Raw genomic sequence first — 18,368 nt, 5'->3', positions numbered from 1 at the left:
TCACTGTAAATAAAAACTTTATAAAACTTTAAAAAAAAAAATCTCATTCCCTTGTTGGATGGAGCATTGTTACTGTTTTCTTCCTCACAGGGCGAGGTCTGCATTACGCTCTTCCGAGTGATGGGCTACCAATTTTTTTTTCAGTATAAGATTTTTTTATTTTTCTCCACCATCAAATAAAACGATATGTAGTTATAAACACAACAAGGCTTAAAATCAATCGTATGCAAACTTTTCTTTTCTCATTACTCGCTCAATGTAGGGTCTTATGTAAAATTTTCTGTTAATTTTATACATTATTAGCAATTATTAAAATTCTAAATTCAATTTTTTCCTTCACCGTCTTACTACAAAAGATTACAACAATATAAAGAGTACTAAAATATCTTTTATCTAAATTTAATCTTATATCATATAGCTAATTAAAAATTCTCTCTCTATCTATGTTTCTTTAGTAAAAGAAACTATTCATAATATATCACCTACATCGTAAAATAAAGTTTTATATGTTTAAGTGAACAATAAGTAAATTTGTGTTATATCATTATATAGTGCTACCACCATTTCTCATCTTTGCCATCTGGCTTGCAAAGATTAAATCAAATTCTCTTGTTTCAATTTTTCCAAAATTAACCAATTACTAATACATACATAATATGTCTCCTAATCTTCTATCCAATCATAGAACTTCCCCCAAATTTTATAATAATCCGAGTCTTGTTTATCTTTAAGTTTCAAAGTCAATCTACTCATCTTTGCACATTCCATAATTTTTCTCAAAACTTCCCTTTCCGTTGGTATCCTATTCAATTTCCAACATTGTGTATATACAATCCTAGCTGCTGTAATTATATGTATAATTAAATACGTCTCTTCTTTATCAAAATTATCTGGTAAAATACCCAGAAGGTATATCTCGGGTCTGAGATCAATAGTCTTTCTTAAAATCTTCTGAATCCAATGTTGAATTCATGTCCAAAATTTACGTGCTTCCGGGCAAGTCCACCACATGTGATAGAATGAGCCAGGTAACTCGCTGCATTTCCAACAGTTCATCGACAGATTCTGAAACATTTTTGCTAGCTTCTGTGGTGATATATGCCATCTATAAAACATCTTATACATATTTTCCTTAAATGCAGTTCACATTGTCATTTTATAATTTATCTCCCATAATTGCTGCCAAGAATATCTATCTATTGTATATCCCATATTTCTCATCCATTTTATGATTGTGTCCTTAACCTACTCAAATTGTAATTCAATAGTTAAGAAGTATTTGTAAACATTTTTGATCGAGTAAACTTCCTGACCCAATAAGATTTGATCTAATTCTGTTTTTGTTAGTTAATACCTTCTGTTTTAATGTCTTTCTCAAATCTTGATTGTAACTGTAAATACATAAACCAATCCAGTTTTGTGCCTTGTTTTTCTAATTCTTGAAGTGGTTTTAACTTTCATGATTGTGTCAGTATATCCTTATATCTTACAGTATTAGACCAGTTTAGTCTATTGGGGTGCATAGATACTTCTATTATCGATATCCAAAATGGTACTTTTGAATAATGTTTTGCTTTCATCTTTTCCCAAATTGCCATCAACGAACTTCTTATAATATGTCTCTGAAAGTAACTATGTATGTTCTTCTTCTCATACCACATAAATGCATGCTAACGTATTTGCAAGTCATGTCCTTCTAATACCAGTAGTCTTTTATTGCTAAGGAGAATCCAGTCCTTTACCCACATCATTGCCGCTGCTGGGTAATAGAGCTCCCAATGTGGTAGCCCAAATCCTCCTCTTTCTCTTGTATCTTGTAAGTTTTTTAAACTGATTCTTGGTCTTTTCCCTTGCCAAACAAATTTTGTTGCCATTTTATTTAGCTCATTAAAAAAGGTCTTTTCAAGTTTAATTGGAATAGTGGAAAATAAGAACAATAATCTTAGTAAAATATTCATCTTAATTAGAGCAATTCTGCCCTAGTGATGTCTGAAGATTCTTCCATTTTTGAAGGTCTTTCTCTATCTGGTTTTTAAGCCTTACATAATTATCTTCCAGTGATGAACATCTAGCTGTTAAATGGATTCCCAAATACTGTACTTTACTTCTTTCACCCTTTGAACATCCATACATCTTTTAAGCTGTGATTTCTGCTCTTTGGTCATATTCTTTGTGATTAGTTTTGTTCTGTCTTTATTGATCTTTAGTCCTGCTACCTTTCCGTATCTTTCAAATTGTGATAAGAGTTTGGGGCCTGAAGTTATTAGATTTTCAAGTACAAAAACTAAATCATCAGCAAAAGCCTGTAACTTATATTCTTGGCATCTAATCTTTAGTCCTGAGATCTGATAATCAGATCTAATATTTCTGTTTAAAACTTCCAGTGACAAAATAAATAACAGCTGAGATAAGGGACATCCTTGCCTTGTACCTTTAAAAATTTCGATCTTTTGTGTCATTTCACCATTTATCAGTATCTTAGCTGATTGTTTTTTATATATTGCCTCAATGACATGAAGGAATCTTGCACCAAAGTTCATATATTGTAGTTGTCTGTTCATGAATTGCCAATTTACATTATCAAATGCTTTTTGCACATCTAAAAACATCAGCGCCATTTGTTTTTCAGGATGTTGTTCATAATATTCAATAGTATTTAAAATTATACGCATATTGTCTTTTGTCTTTTAGGAAGAAATCCATTCTGATCTGTATTACTACCACACTGTGGGTGTGGCTTATGCATTTCGTTTCAACATCTTTCAGTGCAAATTGGGTGCTCTGGGGTGGAGCTCCAAATTTTGCTACCAGAACTGCGTTCCTGACCGTTCCCGTAGGAGCCCATCACTGGCTCTTCTTATCTGACTGTCCAAGTGACCTTTTCATTTTCACTGACTTCCAGATATTTCCCTCTTTTTCTGAAGTAGGAAATTATTCCCCTTGATATTTTGATGTTTCTCCAGATAGTCTATTTTTAGTGTAACCCAAAACTCTTTTCCTGGTTTTCTCTTCCTTGTCTTTAAGATTCAATTCAATTCAATTCAATTTATTAGATTTGAAGACTCCGAAGATGTTGGAGAAAAAGAGTTTTGGGGCTTTCTGGAGGAAGCAATAATATGGTGACTGTTGCCTTGGTTTCCTTTGCATTTTAATGCTGCTTGTGATTCAGTTCTCCACAGTGCTCTCATTGGCATTCCTTTGCCTGCAAGATTCACATAAAAGCCCAGTTTTATTTTCTTTTGGGCCCGAAAATAAGTACCAGGTCTCAGTTTCGGGGCATTCTTACCCACTTATGTTAGGACCATTGGAGCCAGGCCGCCCATGCTCTGACATCTGTTCCATCGCTGCCTGACTTCTGCGGCCGCTCATGGCCAGACACCATATAGCTTGTTGCAGAGCCCATGCAAGCTATGTCCAAACTATTTCTCAGCTGATTAAAACACTTTTAACTTCTGGAGGATTTCGTTTTTGTTTTTTTTAGGAAATAATGTTTTAAAAATCTACCATCAACTATCCTTTTCCTTTTGGCTGAACTCCTCTAAGTGCACTACAAACATTTCCACTTGACTGCATTTTCTTTCACTCTTGCTTTCCTTCTGAGAAAGCAGAGAAGAATGTGAGCCAAGTATGAGTATGTTATACTACCATTTATGGCAGGAGGCCGTATGGCATGTTGTGCTATTACAACAGTTCACACCAGGAATGAATCCAGGGCCCACTGAAAATGGTGGCTGCTTTCAGGACAAAGTCATGAGGTCCAAGGATGAATGCCCATCCCTCCTTTCCCTCCCCAACATGAGGTTCAGAGATCTTCAAAAGGAAGAAGGAGAAGGTTGTGAGGTCGGGTGGATTGGGGAGGACCCTAGGGCAAAACAAGAGTTAGGATATAGAGAACAAGGATGTCTTGGAAGGTGCGAGAAGTCTGAGATACCTACAGCAGGCAAGCTTGGCTCTGCACTAGGCCTCCAAGAGTTTTCTTCAACTCTGAGTAGAGTGTGTTCTGCTTAGCAACTCACACATTTGATTAATGGCTGCCTTAGGGAGAGCAGTGGGGGTTTGGGTAGTTAAGGAAAATAATTTTACTTAACAATTATTGCAACATGCAACCGTAATTCAAGGCTCACGATAGTTATATCTTGAGGACTACTTTGATGCTGACTGTGGAATTCTGAGGCTCAAAATCAGGGCAAAACCAAGGTAAAAGACTGACACTCCACATGTGGGAATTCCATAACCACATACAAAAGCTCACCCACAATTTGGTTTTGAGGAATACCACTACTTATGCAAAAAGAAATAAGCAGAAGCTTTTGCTATTAATCACAAACTAATAGTTAGCCATTTTCCATTTCTCTCCACCTATAAATTTAATCCCGAGAAATAATTGAGCAAAATGAATTGGACCAAAATTCAAAACAAATCAGTTTCCCACATACCCATTCAATAGGAGATCACAAATGAAATTCAAGCATTCCTTGAACTCATCTACTTTTCCTCATATGGATCACCTTGGGTGCAATAAGGGATGATTTATGGCTCACGTAATGTCCCATAGACTGACATTCCAAAGATTTCTCCATGGTGTGAGTCCTCTGGTGTGTCATCAGGTGGGAATTGTGACTGAAAGATTTCTCACAAATAGGACATTTGAAGAGTTTTCTCTCCTGTGTGAGTCTTCTGGTGTCTCACAAGGCTGGAATTATTAATGAAACTTTTCCCACAATCAGGACATTCAAAGGGTTTCTCTCCTGTGTGAGTCCACTGATGGCTCACCAGGCTAGAATTAGCACTAAAACGTTTCCCACAAATAGGGCATTCAAAGGGTTTCTCTCCTGTGTGAGTCCTCTGGTGTTTCACCAGGCCTGAATTAGCACTAAAACCTTTCCCACAGATAGGACATTCAAAAGGTTTCTCTCCCATGTGAGTCCTCTGGTGTATCACCAGGTGGGAATTCTGATGGTAACATTTTCCCACAGTCAGGACATTCAAAGGGTTTCTCTCTTGTGTGGATCTTTTGGTGTTTCACGAGACTGGAACGCATACTAAAGCTTTTCCCACAATCAGGACATTCAAAGGGTTTCTCTCCTGTGTGAGTCCTCTGGTGTGTCACCAGGCTTGAATTATCACTAAAACCTTTCCCACAAATAGGACATTCAAAAGGTTTCTCTCCCGTGTGAGTCCTCTGGTGTATCACCAGGTGGGAATTCTGATAATAATGTTTCCCACAGTCAGGACATTCAAAGGGTTTCTCTCCTGTGTGAGTCCTCTGGTGCTTCACCAGGCTGTATTTAGCATTAAAGCTTTTTCCACATTCTGGACATTCAAAGGGTTTCTCTCCTGTGTGAATCCTCTGGTGTGACACAAGGCTGGACCTGTGACTAAATCTTTCCCCACAATCAGGACATTCAAAGGATTTCTCTCTTGTGTGAGTCCTCTGGTGTTTCACCAGGCTGGAATTATCACTAAAGCATTTCCTACACTCAGGACATTCGAAGGGTTTCTCTCTTGTGTGAGTCCTCTGGTGTTTCACCAGGCTGGACCTGTGACTATAACTTTCCCCACAATCAGGACATTCAAAGGGTTTCTCTCCTGTGTGAGTCCTATGGTGCCTCACCAGGCTGGAATTATCAATAAAGCATTTCCCACACTCAGGACATTCAAAGGGTTTCTCTCTTGTGTGAGTCCTCTGGTGTACCACCAGGCTGTATTGACCATTAAAACTTTTTCCACATTCTGGACATTCAAAGGGTTTCTCTCCTGTGTGAATCCTACGGTGTGACACCAGGCTGGAAATCCGAGTAAAACTTTTCCCACAATCAGGACATTCAAAGGGTTTCTCTCCTGTGTGAGTCCTCTGGTGTTTCACCAGGGTGGACCTGTGACTAAAACTTTCCCTACATTCTGGACATTCAAAGGGTTTCTCTCCTGTGTGAATCCTCTGGTGTGACACCAGGCTGGAACTCCGATTAAAACTTTTCCCACAATCAGGACATTCAAAGGGTTTCTCTCCTGTGTGAGTCCTCTGGTGTTTCACCAGGTCTGAATTCTGACTGAAACCTTTCCCACAATCAGGACATTCATAGGGCTTCTCTCTTGTGTGAGTCCTCTGGTGTATCACCAGGCTGTATTTACCATTAAAGCTTTTTCCACATTCTGGACATTCAAAGGGTTTCTCTCCTGCGTGAATCCTCTGGTGTGACACCAGGCTGGAACGCCAAGTAAAACTTTTCCCACATTCTGCACATTCAAAGGGTTTCTCTCCTGTGTGAATCCTCTGGTGTGACACCAGTCTGGATCTCCGTGTAAAACTTTTCCCACAGTCGGGACATTCAAAGGGTTTCTCTCCTGTGTGAGTTCTCTGGTGTGTCACCAGGCTGGAATTATATCTAAAACCTTTTCCACAGATAGGACACTCAAAGGGTTTCTCTCCTATGCGCATGGTCTTGTTTTGCAGGAGGTGGGAATTTATAAAGAAATCTTGCCCATAATCTGTACCCTCATAAGGTTTCTCCATGGTTTGAATCCTCTGACCAGGCGGGAATTATGACTGAAACTTCTCACAGACTCAGTACATTGAACAAGTTTTTCTCCTTTATGATTACTCTGGTCTATCGTCAATTTGGAATTATAACTCAAAAATTTCCAACAGTCAGGACATTCAAAGCGTTTCTCTACTATTTGAGTCTTCTGTTGTATTACCAGGTTACAATTGAAACTTTCCCATAACCATAACATTCAAAGGTTTTCTCTGGTTTGTGAGTCTTCAGGTGGTTCCCCAGGATGGAATTCTCACTGAAACATTTCTCACAAAATGTATGTTCAATTTCTCAGAATGTATGTTCAATTTCTCACAGAATGTATGTTCAATTTCTCACAGAATGTATGTTCAATTTCTCACAGAATGTATGTTCAATTTCTCACAGAATGTATGTTCAATTTCTCACAGAATGTATGTTCAATTTCTCACAGAATGTATGTTCAATTTCTCACAGAATGTATGTTCACTTTCTCACAGAATGGATGTTCAATTTCTCACAGAATGGATGTTCAATTTCTCACAGAATGGATGTTCAATTTCTCACAGAATGTATGTTCAATTTCTCACAGAATGTATGTTCAATTTCTCACAGAATGTATGTTCAATTTCTCACAGAATGTATGTTCAATTTCTCACAGAATGTATGTTCACTTTCTCACAGAATGGATGTTCAATTTCTCACAGAATGGATGTTCAATTTCTCACAGAATGGATGTTCAATTTCTCACAGAATGGATGTTCAATTTCTCACAGAATGGATGTTCAATTTCTCACAGAATGGATGTTCAATTTCTCACAGAATGGATGGTGTGGGTGTTTTTATGAACATAGAGCTGTTGTGACCATAACTTTTGCCACATTAAAATAATTTGTATGTTCTCCTTTCTTGCTTCTCTTGTGCATAATCAGCTGTTATTTGCAATCTGTGCCTTTTCCACAATATGCAAATCTATGGAGTTTTTTTCACAGCCAATATTCTCGAGGAGGTCAAAAATATGGTGAATGGCTTGTTTAGTGATGTTTTCATTCAAGCTGTATTTTTCCTCACAGGTAGAGGCCTGCCTTACTGTCTGTTCTACGTGATTTTAATTTAGTTACCTCCCCACTGACTTCCAGTTATTTCCCTGTTTTGCTGAATGAAAAATAATCTCCCTTGACTTTCCATGTAATGTATCCTTGAATTTGGCAGAATCTTTCTTTATTTTCTCTCTTTTGTCCAACAGCTGCTGGAGGAGGAGCAGAATTTTATGGTTTCCTGAAGGAAATGGAAAATATTTTGACTTCTGGCTTGATTTTGTTCCCTTTTCAACATTGCTTATTATTTACAGTTGTCCTGAGTGCTCTTATTGCCATCTTCTTTGTCTGTAAGATTGAAAGAAAAGTGTAATATTAATTGTTTATAAAATATTTAGTGATAATGTGAAAAAAGAATATATATATATTCTTGATGCCATCCTAGTCTCCCTTAATTTTAAAATTTCAGCAAAAAACATGTGATACATACAGAATATAGTTGTCGGCTATGAATAAATTAACTGCCTTGAAATGGCCCTGAGTTGGGCCTAGAGGGAAAAAGGAGCCGTGACGTTCCTTCAATATACCAGGGTGATCCAACATAAAAAACATATAGCCCCTCCCTGGTACAGAGCTGAAGGGATCAGGTCTGGTGGCTCAGCTGTTAATTTTCTGCGTTACAAGGCAGAAGCTGCCAGATCAAATCCCAGTAGGGTGTGGCTAACTGATGAGGCCAGAACAAGACTGAAATGGTGCCATCTTAGTCTCTCTTAATTTTAAAATTTCAGCAAAAAACATGTGATATATATATATATATATATATATATATGACGGTCTTGGTATATATATACACACACACACACACACACACACACACACACACACACACACACACACATACCGTGTTTCCCCGATAGTAAGACCCCACCGATTGTAAGACATATGGGGGGTTTTCAGGGGGGTCGGCTAATATAAGCCATACCCCAAAAGTAAGACATATGTCTTACTTTCGGGGAAACACGGTACTAAAAGCGAGGGAGGCGTCCGCTACTCCCGCCGCCGCCTTTGCTCTCCCCCGCCGCGCCTGGGGCTGCCTGCCTGCATGCTGCCGTAGCCGGGCTGGGCGCGGGGCATCCTCGGTGTTGGGCAGCAGCGGGAGGAGCCGCAGCCTCCGGAGCTGGCCAGCTGGGCGCCCCCAGGACGCGCATCGCAGACCGGCCCCGCCGCGGCGCAGGAGGGATGGAGGCCGGGGCCCGACGGGCAGCCGCGCCTGCTGCGCAACGCCGCCTAATGCCGCCCCGCTCGGAGGAGAAAAGGCCTCGCCCGGGCCGAAGCCGCCTTTGCTCTCCCCGCCGCGCCTGGGGCTGCCTGCCTGCCTGCTGCCCAACGCCGAGGATGCCCCGCGCCCAGCCCGGCTACGGCAGCAGGCAGGCAGGCAGCCCCAGGCGCGGCGGGAAGACCAAAGGCGGCTTCGGCCCGGGCGAGGCCTCTTCTCCTCCAGGCAGCTGCGCCTGCCGCGCAACGCCGCCTGCCTGGAGGAGAAGAGGCCTCGCCCGGGCCGAAGCCGCCTTTGCTCTCCCCGCCGCGCCTGGGGCTGCCTGCCTGCCTGCTGCCCAACGCCGAGGATGCCCCGCGCCCAGCCCGGCTATGGCAGCAGGCAGGCAGGCAGCCCCAGCCGCGCCTGCCGCGCAATGCCGCCTAACGCCGCCCGCCCGGAGGAGAAGAGGCCTCGCCCGGGCCAAAGCCGCCTTTGCTCTCCCCGCCGCGCCTGGGGCTGCCTGCCTGCCTGCTGCCGTAGCCGGGCTGGGTGCGGGGCATCCTCGGCGTTGGGCAGCAGCGGGAGGAGCCGCAGCCTCCGGAGCCGGCCAGCCGGGCGCCCCCAGGACGCGCATCGCGGACCGGCCCCGCCGCGGCGCAGGAGGGATGGAGGCCGGGGCCCGACGGGCAGCCGCGCCTGCCGCGCAACGCCGCCTAACGCCGCCCGCCCGGAGGAGAAGAGGCCTCGCCCGGGCCGAAGCCCGAAGACGAGCCGGCCCCGGTGCCCGGGACAATATAACACATACCCCCAAAGTAAGACACAGTGGGGCTTTTGAGGGTAAAAAGATAGTAAGACACTGCCTTACTATCGGGGAAACACGGTACATACATACATACACACACACACACACACACACACACACACGGTCTTGGTATATTCGGGTTTCTTCCCATGCAGGATCCAGAAATTATTTTGGCCTCATCAGCTAGCCATACCCACTGGGACTTGAACCTGCAACCTTTGCCTTATAAGGCAGAGAATTATCCTCTAGGCTACAGTATCCAATCCATTCAGCTCTGCACCAGGGAAGGGTTACATATTTTGGTGTCGAATCACCCTGGGGTATTGAAGGAACATCACAGCTCCTTATTTGCCTCTCGGCCCAACCCAGGGCCATTTCCAAGGCAGTTAATTTTATTGATAGCCGACAATTCTATATATATATATCTAGATATATATCTAGATATGTATATATATAAACAATGAAAAAGCAAACACGCCCCAATACTACTGTGTTTCCCAAAAAATAAGACTTGTCCTGATAATAAGCCCGACAGGGCTTTTCAGGACATGCATTGAAATAAGCCCCGCCTTGAAAATAAGCTCCCTTCCCCATCTACGTATATGCATTCCTTGCCCCATCTGCTACCCCCAAATTGTGCATGAACATCTAACTGGTGTCTGGCAGTTCGTCACTTCTCTTTCCCTGCAGTCTTTGCAGGGAAACTTCTTGAAATGTAAAGGAAAACGTCTCGCGAGAGCAAGCAAGCAATTAACAACTTATCTCACAAATTTTCCTTTACATTTCAAGGTGTTTTCCTGCACAAACCTCCCAAGAAAGAGAAGCTGCCAGACGCTGGGAAGATGCCCCTCACCACCACCTGCCACACCTGCCACCCCCAAATTGTGCCTGAACATTTTACCAGCGTATGGCAGCTACAATGCTTCTCTTTCTTGGAAGGTCTCTGGCAGGGAAACTCTTTGAAATGTAAAGGAAAACTAATCACCAGTGCAAGAGGTTGTTAACCAGAATATCTCCGAGACCGCCTTCTGCTGCACGAATCCCAGCGACCGATTAGGTCCCACAGAGTCAGCCTTCTCCGGGTTCCGTCAAGTAAACAATGTCGGTTGGCGGGCCCCAGGGGAAGAGCCTTCTCTGTGGCGGCCCCGACTCTCTGGAACCAGCTCCCCCCAGAGATTAGAACTGCCCCTACCCTCCTTGCCTTTCGCAAACTCCTCAAAACCCACCTTTGTCGTCAGGCATGGGGGAATTGAGATATCTCCCCCGGGCCTATATAATTTATGTATGGTATGTTTGTAGGCATGTCTGCTTAAAAATGGGGTTTTCTTAACTACTTTAAATTTTTAAATTGTAAATTATTAGATTTGTTATGAATTGTTTTATTATGTTGTGAGCCGCCCCGAGTCTACGGAAAGGGGCGGCATACAAATCTAATAAATAAATAAATAAATAAACAAACAAACAAACAATTGCTTGCACTGGTGATAAGTTTTCCTTTACATTTCCAAGAGTTTCCCTGCAAGGACCTGCTGAGAAATGAAAGCTATAAAGATGCTAGATGCTGAAAAGGTTTTGGGCACAATTTGGGGGAGACAGGGGATGAAGAGGGGCAGGCCATGAGTTGTTTTTCCTGGGGCAAGAGTGGAGGGGGGAGGAGAGTCGCAAACCCAGCGCTGTTGTCCTCCGAGCAGGAGATAATTTTCACCAAGGCTGGGCTGCATTGTCTGTCAAAGTGCCAGGGTTATGTAGTGCTCCAGTTGGAAGGAAAGTTATAGAGTATGAAAGGTGGGTGTTTGGGAGAGACAGTGATTTCTTTAAACAGCCAAGGGCTGCCAGGAAGAGCAACTAAAATGATGAGGGGACTAGAGACCAGGCCATACGAGGAAAGGTTGATGGAACTGGGCATGGGTAGTCTAGTAAAAAGAAGGGCTAGTGGGGACAAGATAACTGTAATGTCCCGCACTCCCCACCTACTGCATTTTCAAAATAATAAGGCACCCCTGATATGGCCAAGACCATATGTTGGAGTTAAAAAAAAAGCCCCTGTCTTATTTCCAGGGAAACATGGTAGAATAATCGCTTACATTATTGATGATTCAAATGATACATGGATACTGAGGTCAATGTTCAAATATCAATTCAATCAAGTTCAGGTATTTAGTTGGCTCAATAACAAATTCTTAGCAATGTGAAGTGTTATCATCAAATATATCTTGAAGTGCTGGGGATAGATTATATAGAAACATAGAAACATAGATGACTGACAGCAGAAAAAGACCTCATGATCCATCAAGTCTGCCCTTATATTATTTCCTGTATTTTATCTTAGGATGGATATGTTTATCCCAGACATGTTTAAATTCTGTCACTATGGATTTACCAACCACATCTACTGGAAGTTTGTTCCAAGGATCTACTACTCATTCAGTAAAATAATATTTTCTCATGTTGCTTTTGATCTTTCCCCCAACTAACTTCAGATTGTGTCCCCTTGTTCTTGTGTTCACTTTCCTATTAAAAACACTTCCCTCCTGAACCTTATTTAACCTTTTAAAATATTTACATGTTTCGATCATGTCCCCCCTTTTCCTTCTGTCTTCCAGACTATGCAGATTGAGTTCATTAAGTCTTTCCTGATACGTTTTATGCTTAAGACCTTCCACCATTCTTGTAGCCCGTCTTTCGACCCGTTCAATTTTGTCAATATCTTTTTGTAGGTGAGGTCTCCAGAACTGAACACAGTATTCCAAATGTGGTCTCACCAGCGCTCTATACAGCGGGATCACAATCTCCCTCTTCCTGCTTGTTATACCTCTAGCTATGCAGCCAAGCAACCTACTTGCTTTCCCTACCGCCTGACTGCACTGTTCACCCATTGCACCCATATAACTGCAGATATATGCATAGAGAGAAATCCAAATACACCCACCTATTCATGTATACATGGAGAAAATCTATGTCTTTCGTGTCTGACAAAATGTCCCAAAATGGTTAGTCAAACCTTCTGAGATGTGGGGGCTTTAGCTGATGAAATGATGCCGAAAGCCTCTGCAAGGTTTGAAGCACAAATTTTGCTCCTGAAGGTCCTCACCTGCAAATAAGAGCACAAAATATAGTCTACGTCCCTCTGGTGACATCCTTATTCAAATAGTCCTTACCTAACCTACCGTAATTGGAACTGATATCTGCGTCACTAAGCAGTTCAATCATTAAGCATGATGTCACATGACAATGCCAACTTACATCTGTTCCTCTGTAGTTGTTAAGCACATTTATTTATTTATTTATTTATTTATTTCCTTACTTACTTGCTTACTTACTTACCTTACTTACTTACTTACTTACTTATTTATTGGATTTGTATGCCGCCCCTCTCCGTAGACTCAGGGCGGCTAACAACAATGATAAAAACAGCATGTATCAGGTGTCAGCTGTAAAGCCAAAAGACTTTTGAAACCCCTGGAAACACCGAGGCATTTGGGGCGGTGGCCAGTGGGAGTGGCTGCTGTCTTGAGGGGGGAGCCCAGCAGAAGCTTTAAGAACGTGCTGGAGGGAGCCTGCCTGTGTCAGCTGTAAAGCCAAAAGACTTTTGAAACCCCTGGAAACACCGAGGCACTTGGGGCGGTGGCCAGTGGGAGTGGCTGCTGTCTTGGGGGGGGGAGCCCAGCAGAAGCTTTAAGAACGTGCTGGAGGGAGCCTGCCTGTGTCAGCTGCAAAGCCAAAAGACTCTTGAAACGCCTGGAAACGCCTGGAAACACCGAGGCACTTGGGGCAGTGGCCAGTGGGAGTGGCTGCTGTCTTGGGGGGGGGGGGGCGCCCAGCAGAAGCTTTAAGAACGTGGAGCTACGAAGGGGCGATGGAGATAGAGATGTTATCAAGTGGGACTGAGGACTACTGGAGATTGCCCAGGGCACCTGATGGAAACTGGAGCCCCCAGAGAGGAAGAACTTGGGACATTCTCAATCGAGGCAAAGAGACAGAATTTTTACAGTACTGGTCACCGATCTTGACCAGTCCTAGAAGAACCAAACTGTATTTAGACCCTGTGTCCCAATGGACAATTGATTATACCATCAAACAAAATTAATTCATATTAACTTACAATTTTTATCTTATATTTTATATACTTATATTTTTAATGCTTTAGTGTTTTAAATTGTTATTAACTGCTATTTTACACTGTTACTAATTTAATTGACTTTTAACATAATTGGGGTCCTAAAGTAATGGATGACTGGGATAAAAATACTTGTGGGTATGAGTGGAATGACTGGTATGATTGGGTGGGTGGGGGTGGGTGGGGTTATGGTATGGATGAGTTGAGTGATAGTAGTGTGAATGATAGGTCTGGCCCACCTGACGCTCGGGAGACAGGAGAGGAAGGGGCACCGATCTCTGGGGTGGCAGGGGGTCGGAATATCCCTGTGTTGCTGGGGAGAGGCAGATATGGCGGGGGCCACAGAGTTAGCCGTTCCAGGGGAATGAGGGATCGTTGCTTAATAACGGTCCCTTGTTCTGGCTCTGTGAGCCCAATCTTGGGTACTGGTGGTGAGTGTAAGTCTGGCCCTGGGCTCAGGTTGCTGCTGCTTAATGCCAGGTCGGTGGTAAATAAAGCTCTCCTCATCCGGGATTTGATCCTGGATGAGGAGGCCGACCTGGCACGTATTACTGAAACCTGGCTGGGCCCAGAGGGAGGTGTTCCTCTCTCTGAAATTTGCCCAGCCGGGTTTCAGATATGGCATCAACCTCGACCCCATGGAAGGGGGGGGAGGAGTGGCTATTATAGCCAGGGAGAGCCTTTGCCTGCGTAGACTCATTGCTCCGGAAATTGCGGGTTGCGAGTCTCTCTTGATGAAGTTGGACTTAGGGGTTCAGGTGGGCTTATTTCTCACGTACCTGCCTCCCAGTTGTGTGTCAAAAGCCCTGCCTGTGCTACTCGAGGAGGTAGCCGGGTTGGCGGTGGAGTTCCCCGGACTCATTGTCCTGGGGGACTTCAACCTGCCGTCACTCGGCGAAACCTCTGGGTTGGCACAGGAGTTCATGACCACCATGACAGCCATGGACCTGACTCAAGTAGTACAGGGTCCGACTCATGAGGGAGGGCACGCACCTGACATGGTATTCCTTTCCGAGCAACTGAGTAATGGTCTGAGACTAAGGGGCTTAGAAGCATTGCCTTTGTCATGGTCAGACCATTTTCTACTACGGCTCGACTTCCTGGCTCCAATCCTCCCCCGCAGGGAGGCGGAACCAATGAAGATGTTCCGCCCCAGACCCACAGCCACTCCGTCTTATCCGGGTTGAGCTTGAGTCTGTTGACACCCATCCAGGCCCCAACAGCCTCCAGGCACCGGCACATCACTTCCACTGCTTCGTTGACTGGGCATGGGGTGGAGATGTAAAGCTGGGTATCATCGGCGTATTGATGATACCTCACCCTGAGGCACCCCACAAGGGAGAGACCTCGGAGTCGACCTCTGACCCCCCACTAACAACGACTGCAACCGACCGGAGAGGTAGGAGGAGAACCACTGAAGAACAGTGCCTCCCACCCCCAACCCCTCCAGCCGGTGCAGAAGGATACCATGGTCGATGGTATCGAAAGCCGCTGAGAGGTCAAGAAACACCAGGACAGAGGATAAACCCCTGTCCCGGGCCCGCCAGAGATCATCCATCAACACGACCAAAGCAGTTTCCGTGCTGTAACCGGGCCTGAAACCCGACTGCTGGGAACCTAGATAATCGGCTTCTTCCAAGGATCGCTGGAGCTGGAGTGCCACCACCTTCTCAACAACCTTCCCCATAAAGGGAAGGTTGGAGACTGGCCGGTAGTTATTAAGTACGGCTGGGTCCAGGGAAGGCTTCTTGAGGAGGGGGCGCACGAGCGCCTCTTTATAGGATGATGGAAAGGGTCCCCTCCCCAAGGAAGCGTTGACAATCTCCTGGACCCAGCTCCGTGTCACCTCTCTGCTGGCCAAAACCAGCCAGGAGGGACACGGATCCAGTAGACAGGTGGCGGAACTCACAGCTCCAATGGCCTTGTCCACTTCATCAGGTGTCACCAGATCAAACTCTTCCCAGACAGGTGGACAAGTACGGGCCCCAGTCACCCCAACTGACTCATTGTCAGCCGACTCTGTTTTCCAATTGGAGTCGAGGTCCGCCCGGATCTGAGCGATTTTATCAGCGAAAAACGTGTTAAACTCCTCGGCACTACTCTGCAAGGGCTCCCCAACTCCCCCCTGGTTAAGAAGGGAGCGGGTCACCCTAAACAGAGCGGCCGGGCGGGATTCCGCTGATGCAATCAAGGCGGCATGATACGCGCATCTTGCCGCCTTGAGCGCCACTTTGTAAGTCTTAATAAACGCTCTTACAAGTGTTCGATCAGATTCAGACTTACTCTTGAATTAAGCACAATTGAACGTGTTTAATATATGGATGGGACAGGAAATACCATACTTATTTGAAAGACATGGAAATAATAAAACATATGGATTTTATTCACCTGTCATTTTCACATGTGCAAAACAAACTATACCAAGAGGGCAAGATCAAGACGTACTGTATTTTTGGGAGTATATGATGCATCTTAATTTTGGGGGAGGAAAATAGGGAAAAGAATCTGCTTACCAGATATTCATCCTTAGTCTGGACAGCTTCAGCGCATTATTTTATCCCCTGGTTAGGGCTTACCTCCTTTCATGTAGATCTAGTACCACAAAGGACAATTTGTTGAATACAGTTTATCAGCCAGTTAGAAATCTATCTGTTGGTGATGCTGTTTATCCCACATTTTTCTAATAATAATAATAATAATAATAATAATAATAATAATAATAATTTATTGGATTTGTATGCCGCCCCTCTCCGCAGACTTGGGGCGGCTAACAACAATAATAGACACAACATGTACAATCCAATAATAAAAACAACTAAAAACCCCTATTATAAAACCAAACATACACACAAACATACCATGCATAACTTGTAATGGCCTAGGGGGAAGAGCTATCTCAACTCCCCCATGCCTGGCGGTATAAATGAGTCTTGAGTAGTTTGCGAAAGACAGGGAGGGTGAGGGCAGTTCTAATCTCCGGGGGGCGTTGGTTCCAGAGGGCCGGGGCCGCCACAGAGAAGGCTCTTCCCCTGGGGCCCGCCAAACGACATTGTTTAATCGACGGGACCCGGAGAAGGCCAACTCTGTGGGACCTTTTCGGTTGCTGGGATTCGTGCAGTAGCAGACGGTTCCAGAGGTAATCTGGCCATTCTAGCGTATCAGAAAGGAGGTTGTAGTCTACTTTATCGTATGCCTTGCTGAAGTCTAAATATATTATGCCCAAAGCATTTATCTGATCTACTAATTTAGTCACTTTGTCAAAGAATGAAATAAGATTGGGATGACCTGTTTTTAACAAATCCATGCTGGCTTTTAATTAAAACCTTTTTTGCTTCTAGATGTTTTTATTATTTTTTCCATTATCTTCCCAGATATCAGTGTTAGGCTGATTGTCTGTAGATTCCTGGGTCTGGTTTTCTCTCTTTTTTGAAGATGGGAACTACATCAGTTTTTTTCCAATCCCGTGTTCCAGGATTTTTGATATAACAAAATAAGGTTCAGAAGGGAAGTGTTTTTAACAGGAAAGTGAACACAAGAACAAGGGGGCACTATTTGGGGTTATTTGGGGGAAAGATCAGAAGCAACAAATTTCCAGCAGACACGATTGGTAAATCCACAGTAACAGAATTTAAACATGCCTGGGATAAACATATATCCATCCTAAGATAAAATATAGGAAATAGTACAAGGGCAGACTAGATGGACCATGAGGTCTTTTACTGCCTTCAGTCTTCTATGTTTCTATGTAACATCTGCCACTTCCCTCCACGTCCTGGTGTTCTGAGAATCAGGTCCTGGTTCACCAAACCCATCAAATTTGAAATGACATCAAGCTGGCAGGAATACCCAACACCCCAAAACACAGGGTCAAGATACAGGAGAATCTCAATAGCCATTCCCAAAAGAATCAACCTTCACTTGAAACACTTTTTAAATCTTCCCACCAGCAGAAAATTGCAGCCACTGGTTTCACAGCGTGCAGTTCCAACGGGCTTTGGAGAGGGGGGGGAAAGCTGCAACAGTAGCTGACATGCTTCAGTCTAGTTGCTTCTCTGCTTCCACACTATGGAGGAAACCAAACTGCCCGATTTGCTCCCAACCTGTCCTCCGACCTGTCCTAAACTCACCTTCGTGCTTGGACCATGGGAAGAGAGTCACTCTGCCCACCACCTTCCTCCCGTAAGTGACCCGGAAGAGGAAGTTACTCTGTCCTTCGCTTCTCTCATCCTTTCTAGCAATACGGTACTTGATGGTTTTAACTCTAAAATCAACCACAGAGCCCGCCTACTGTATTGTCTTCTTTCTGGGCACGGATATTGTCCTCTTGACTTCCATGTCCGGATAGGGAACACTTGTCCCATCTCTAAGTGGTCTGTGAGCTACCAAGTTTTTTATTTTATTTATTTTATTTATTTATTTTATTTTATTTTTATTTATTTATTTAGTCCAATACATAATACACATTGAAGAGAATAGATATGTAGTAATATAGAAGAAAAGATATAAAAGTATAGGTGAACAAATTTGAAAGGAAGAAAAGATAAATGAGATAAGGAGAGACAATTGTTTTTGACTTCTGGCAAATAAGCCAAGCGAAATAGTGAAATGTGATGTTACTTAACCTTAGGAAGATTAGCTA

The 18,368-nt window shown here is 43.7% G+C and overlaps 1 protein-coding gene, 1 long non-coding RNA gene and 1 pseudogene across 2 annotated transcripts; all 3 read right to left on the bottom strand.

The window, feature by feature from the left end:
* LOC139160085 (zinc finger protein 850-like) overlaps positions 1 to 6,929 on the bottom strand; it is a 32,876-nt pseudogene extending 25,947 nt beyond the window's left edge.
* LOC139160081 (zinc finger protein OZF-like) lies at positions 133 to 5,004 on the bottom strand. Its single transcript, XM_070737615.1, has one exon. The coding sequence runs from the start codon at positions 4,918 to 4,920 to the stop codon at positions 4,633 to 4,635; it is 288 nt and encodes a 95-aa protein (XP_070593716.1). The 5' UTR covers positions 4,921 to 5,004; the 3' UTR covers positions 133 to 4,632.
* A 279-nt stretch (positions 6,930 to 7,208) lies between the features above and the next one.
* Positions 7,209 to 17,908, bottom strand: LOC139160089 (uncharacterized). The gene is made up of 4 exons (XR_011557880.1): positions 17,857 to 17,908; positions 16,243 to 16,321; positions 12,542 to 12,703; positions 7,209 to 7,900 (listed from the first exon to the last, which is right to left on the bottom strand). It is a non-coding gene; the product is annotated as an uncharacterized lncRNA (long non-coding RNA).
* Between the last annotated feature and the right edge of the window lie 460 nt (positions 17,909 to 18,368).

Source organism: Erythrolamprus reginae, chromosome 2, assembly GCF_031021105.1.
Source record: "Erythrolamprus reginae isolate rEryReg1 chromosome 2, rEryReg1.hap1, whole genome shotgun sequence".
Classification (NCBI taxonomy): Eukaryota; Metazoa; Chordata; class Lepidosauria; order Squamata; family Dipsadidae; genus Erythrolamprus; species Erythrolamprus reginae.
This window is presented reverse-complemented; position numbering and strand designations above follow the sequence as displayed.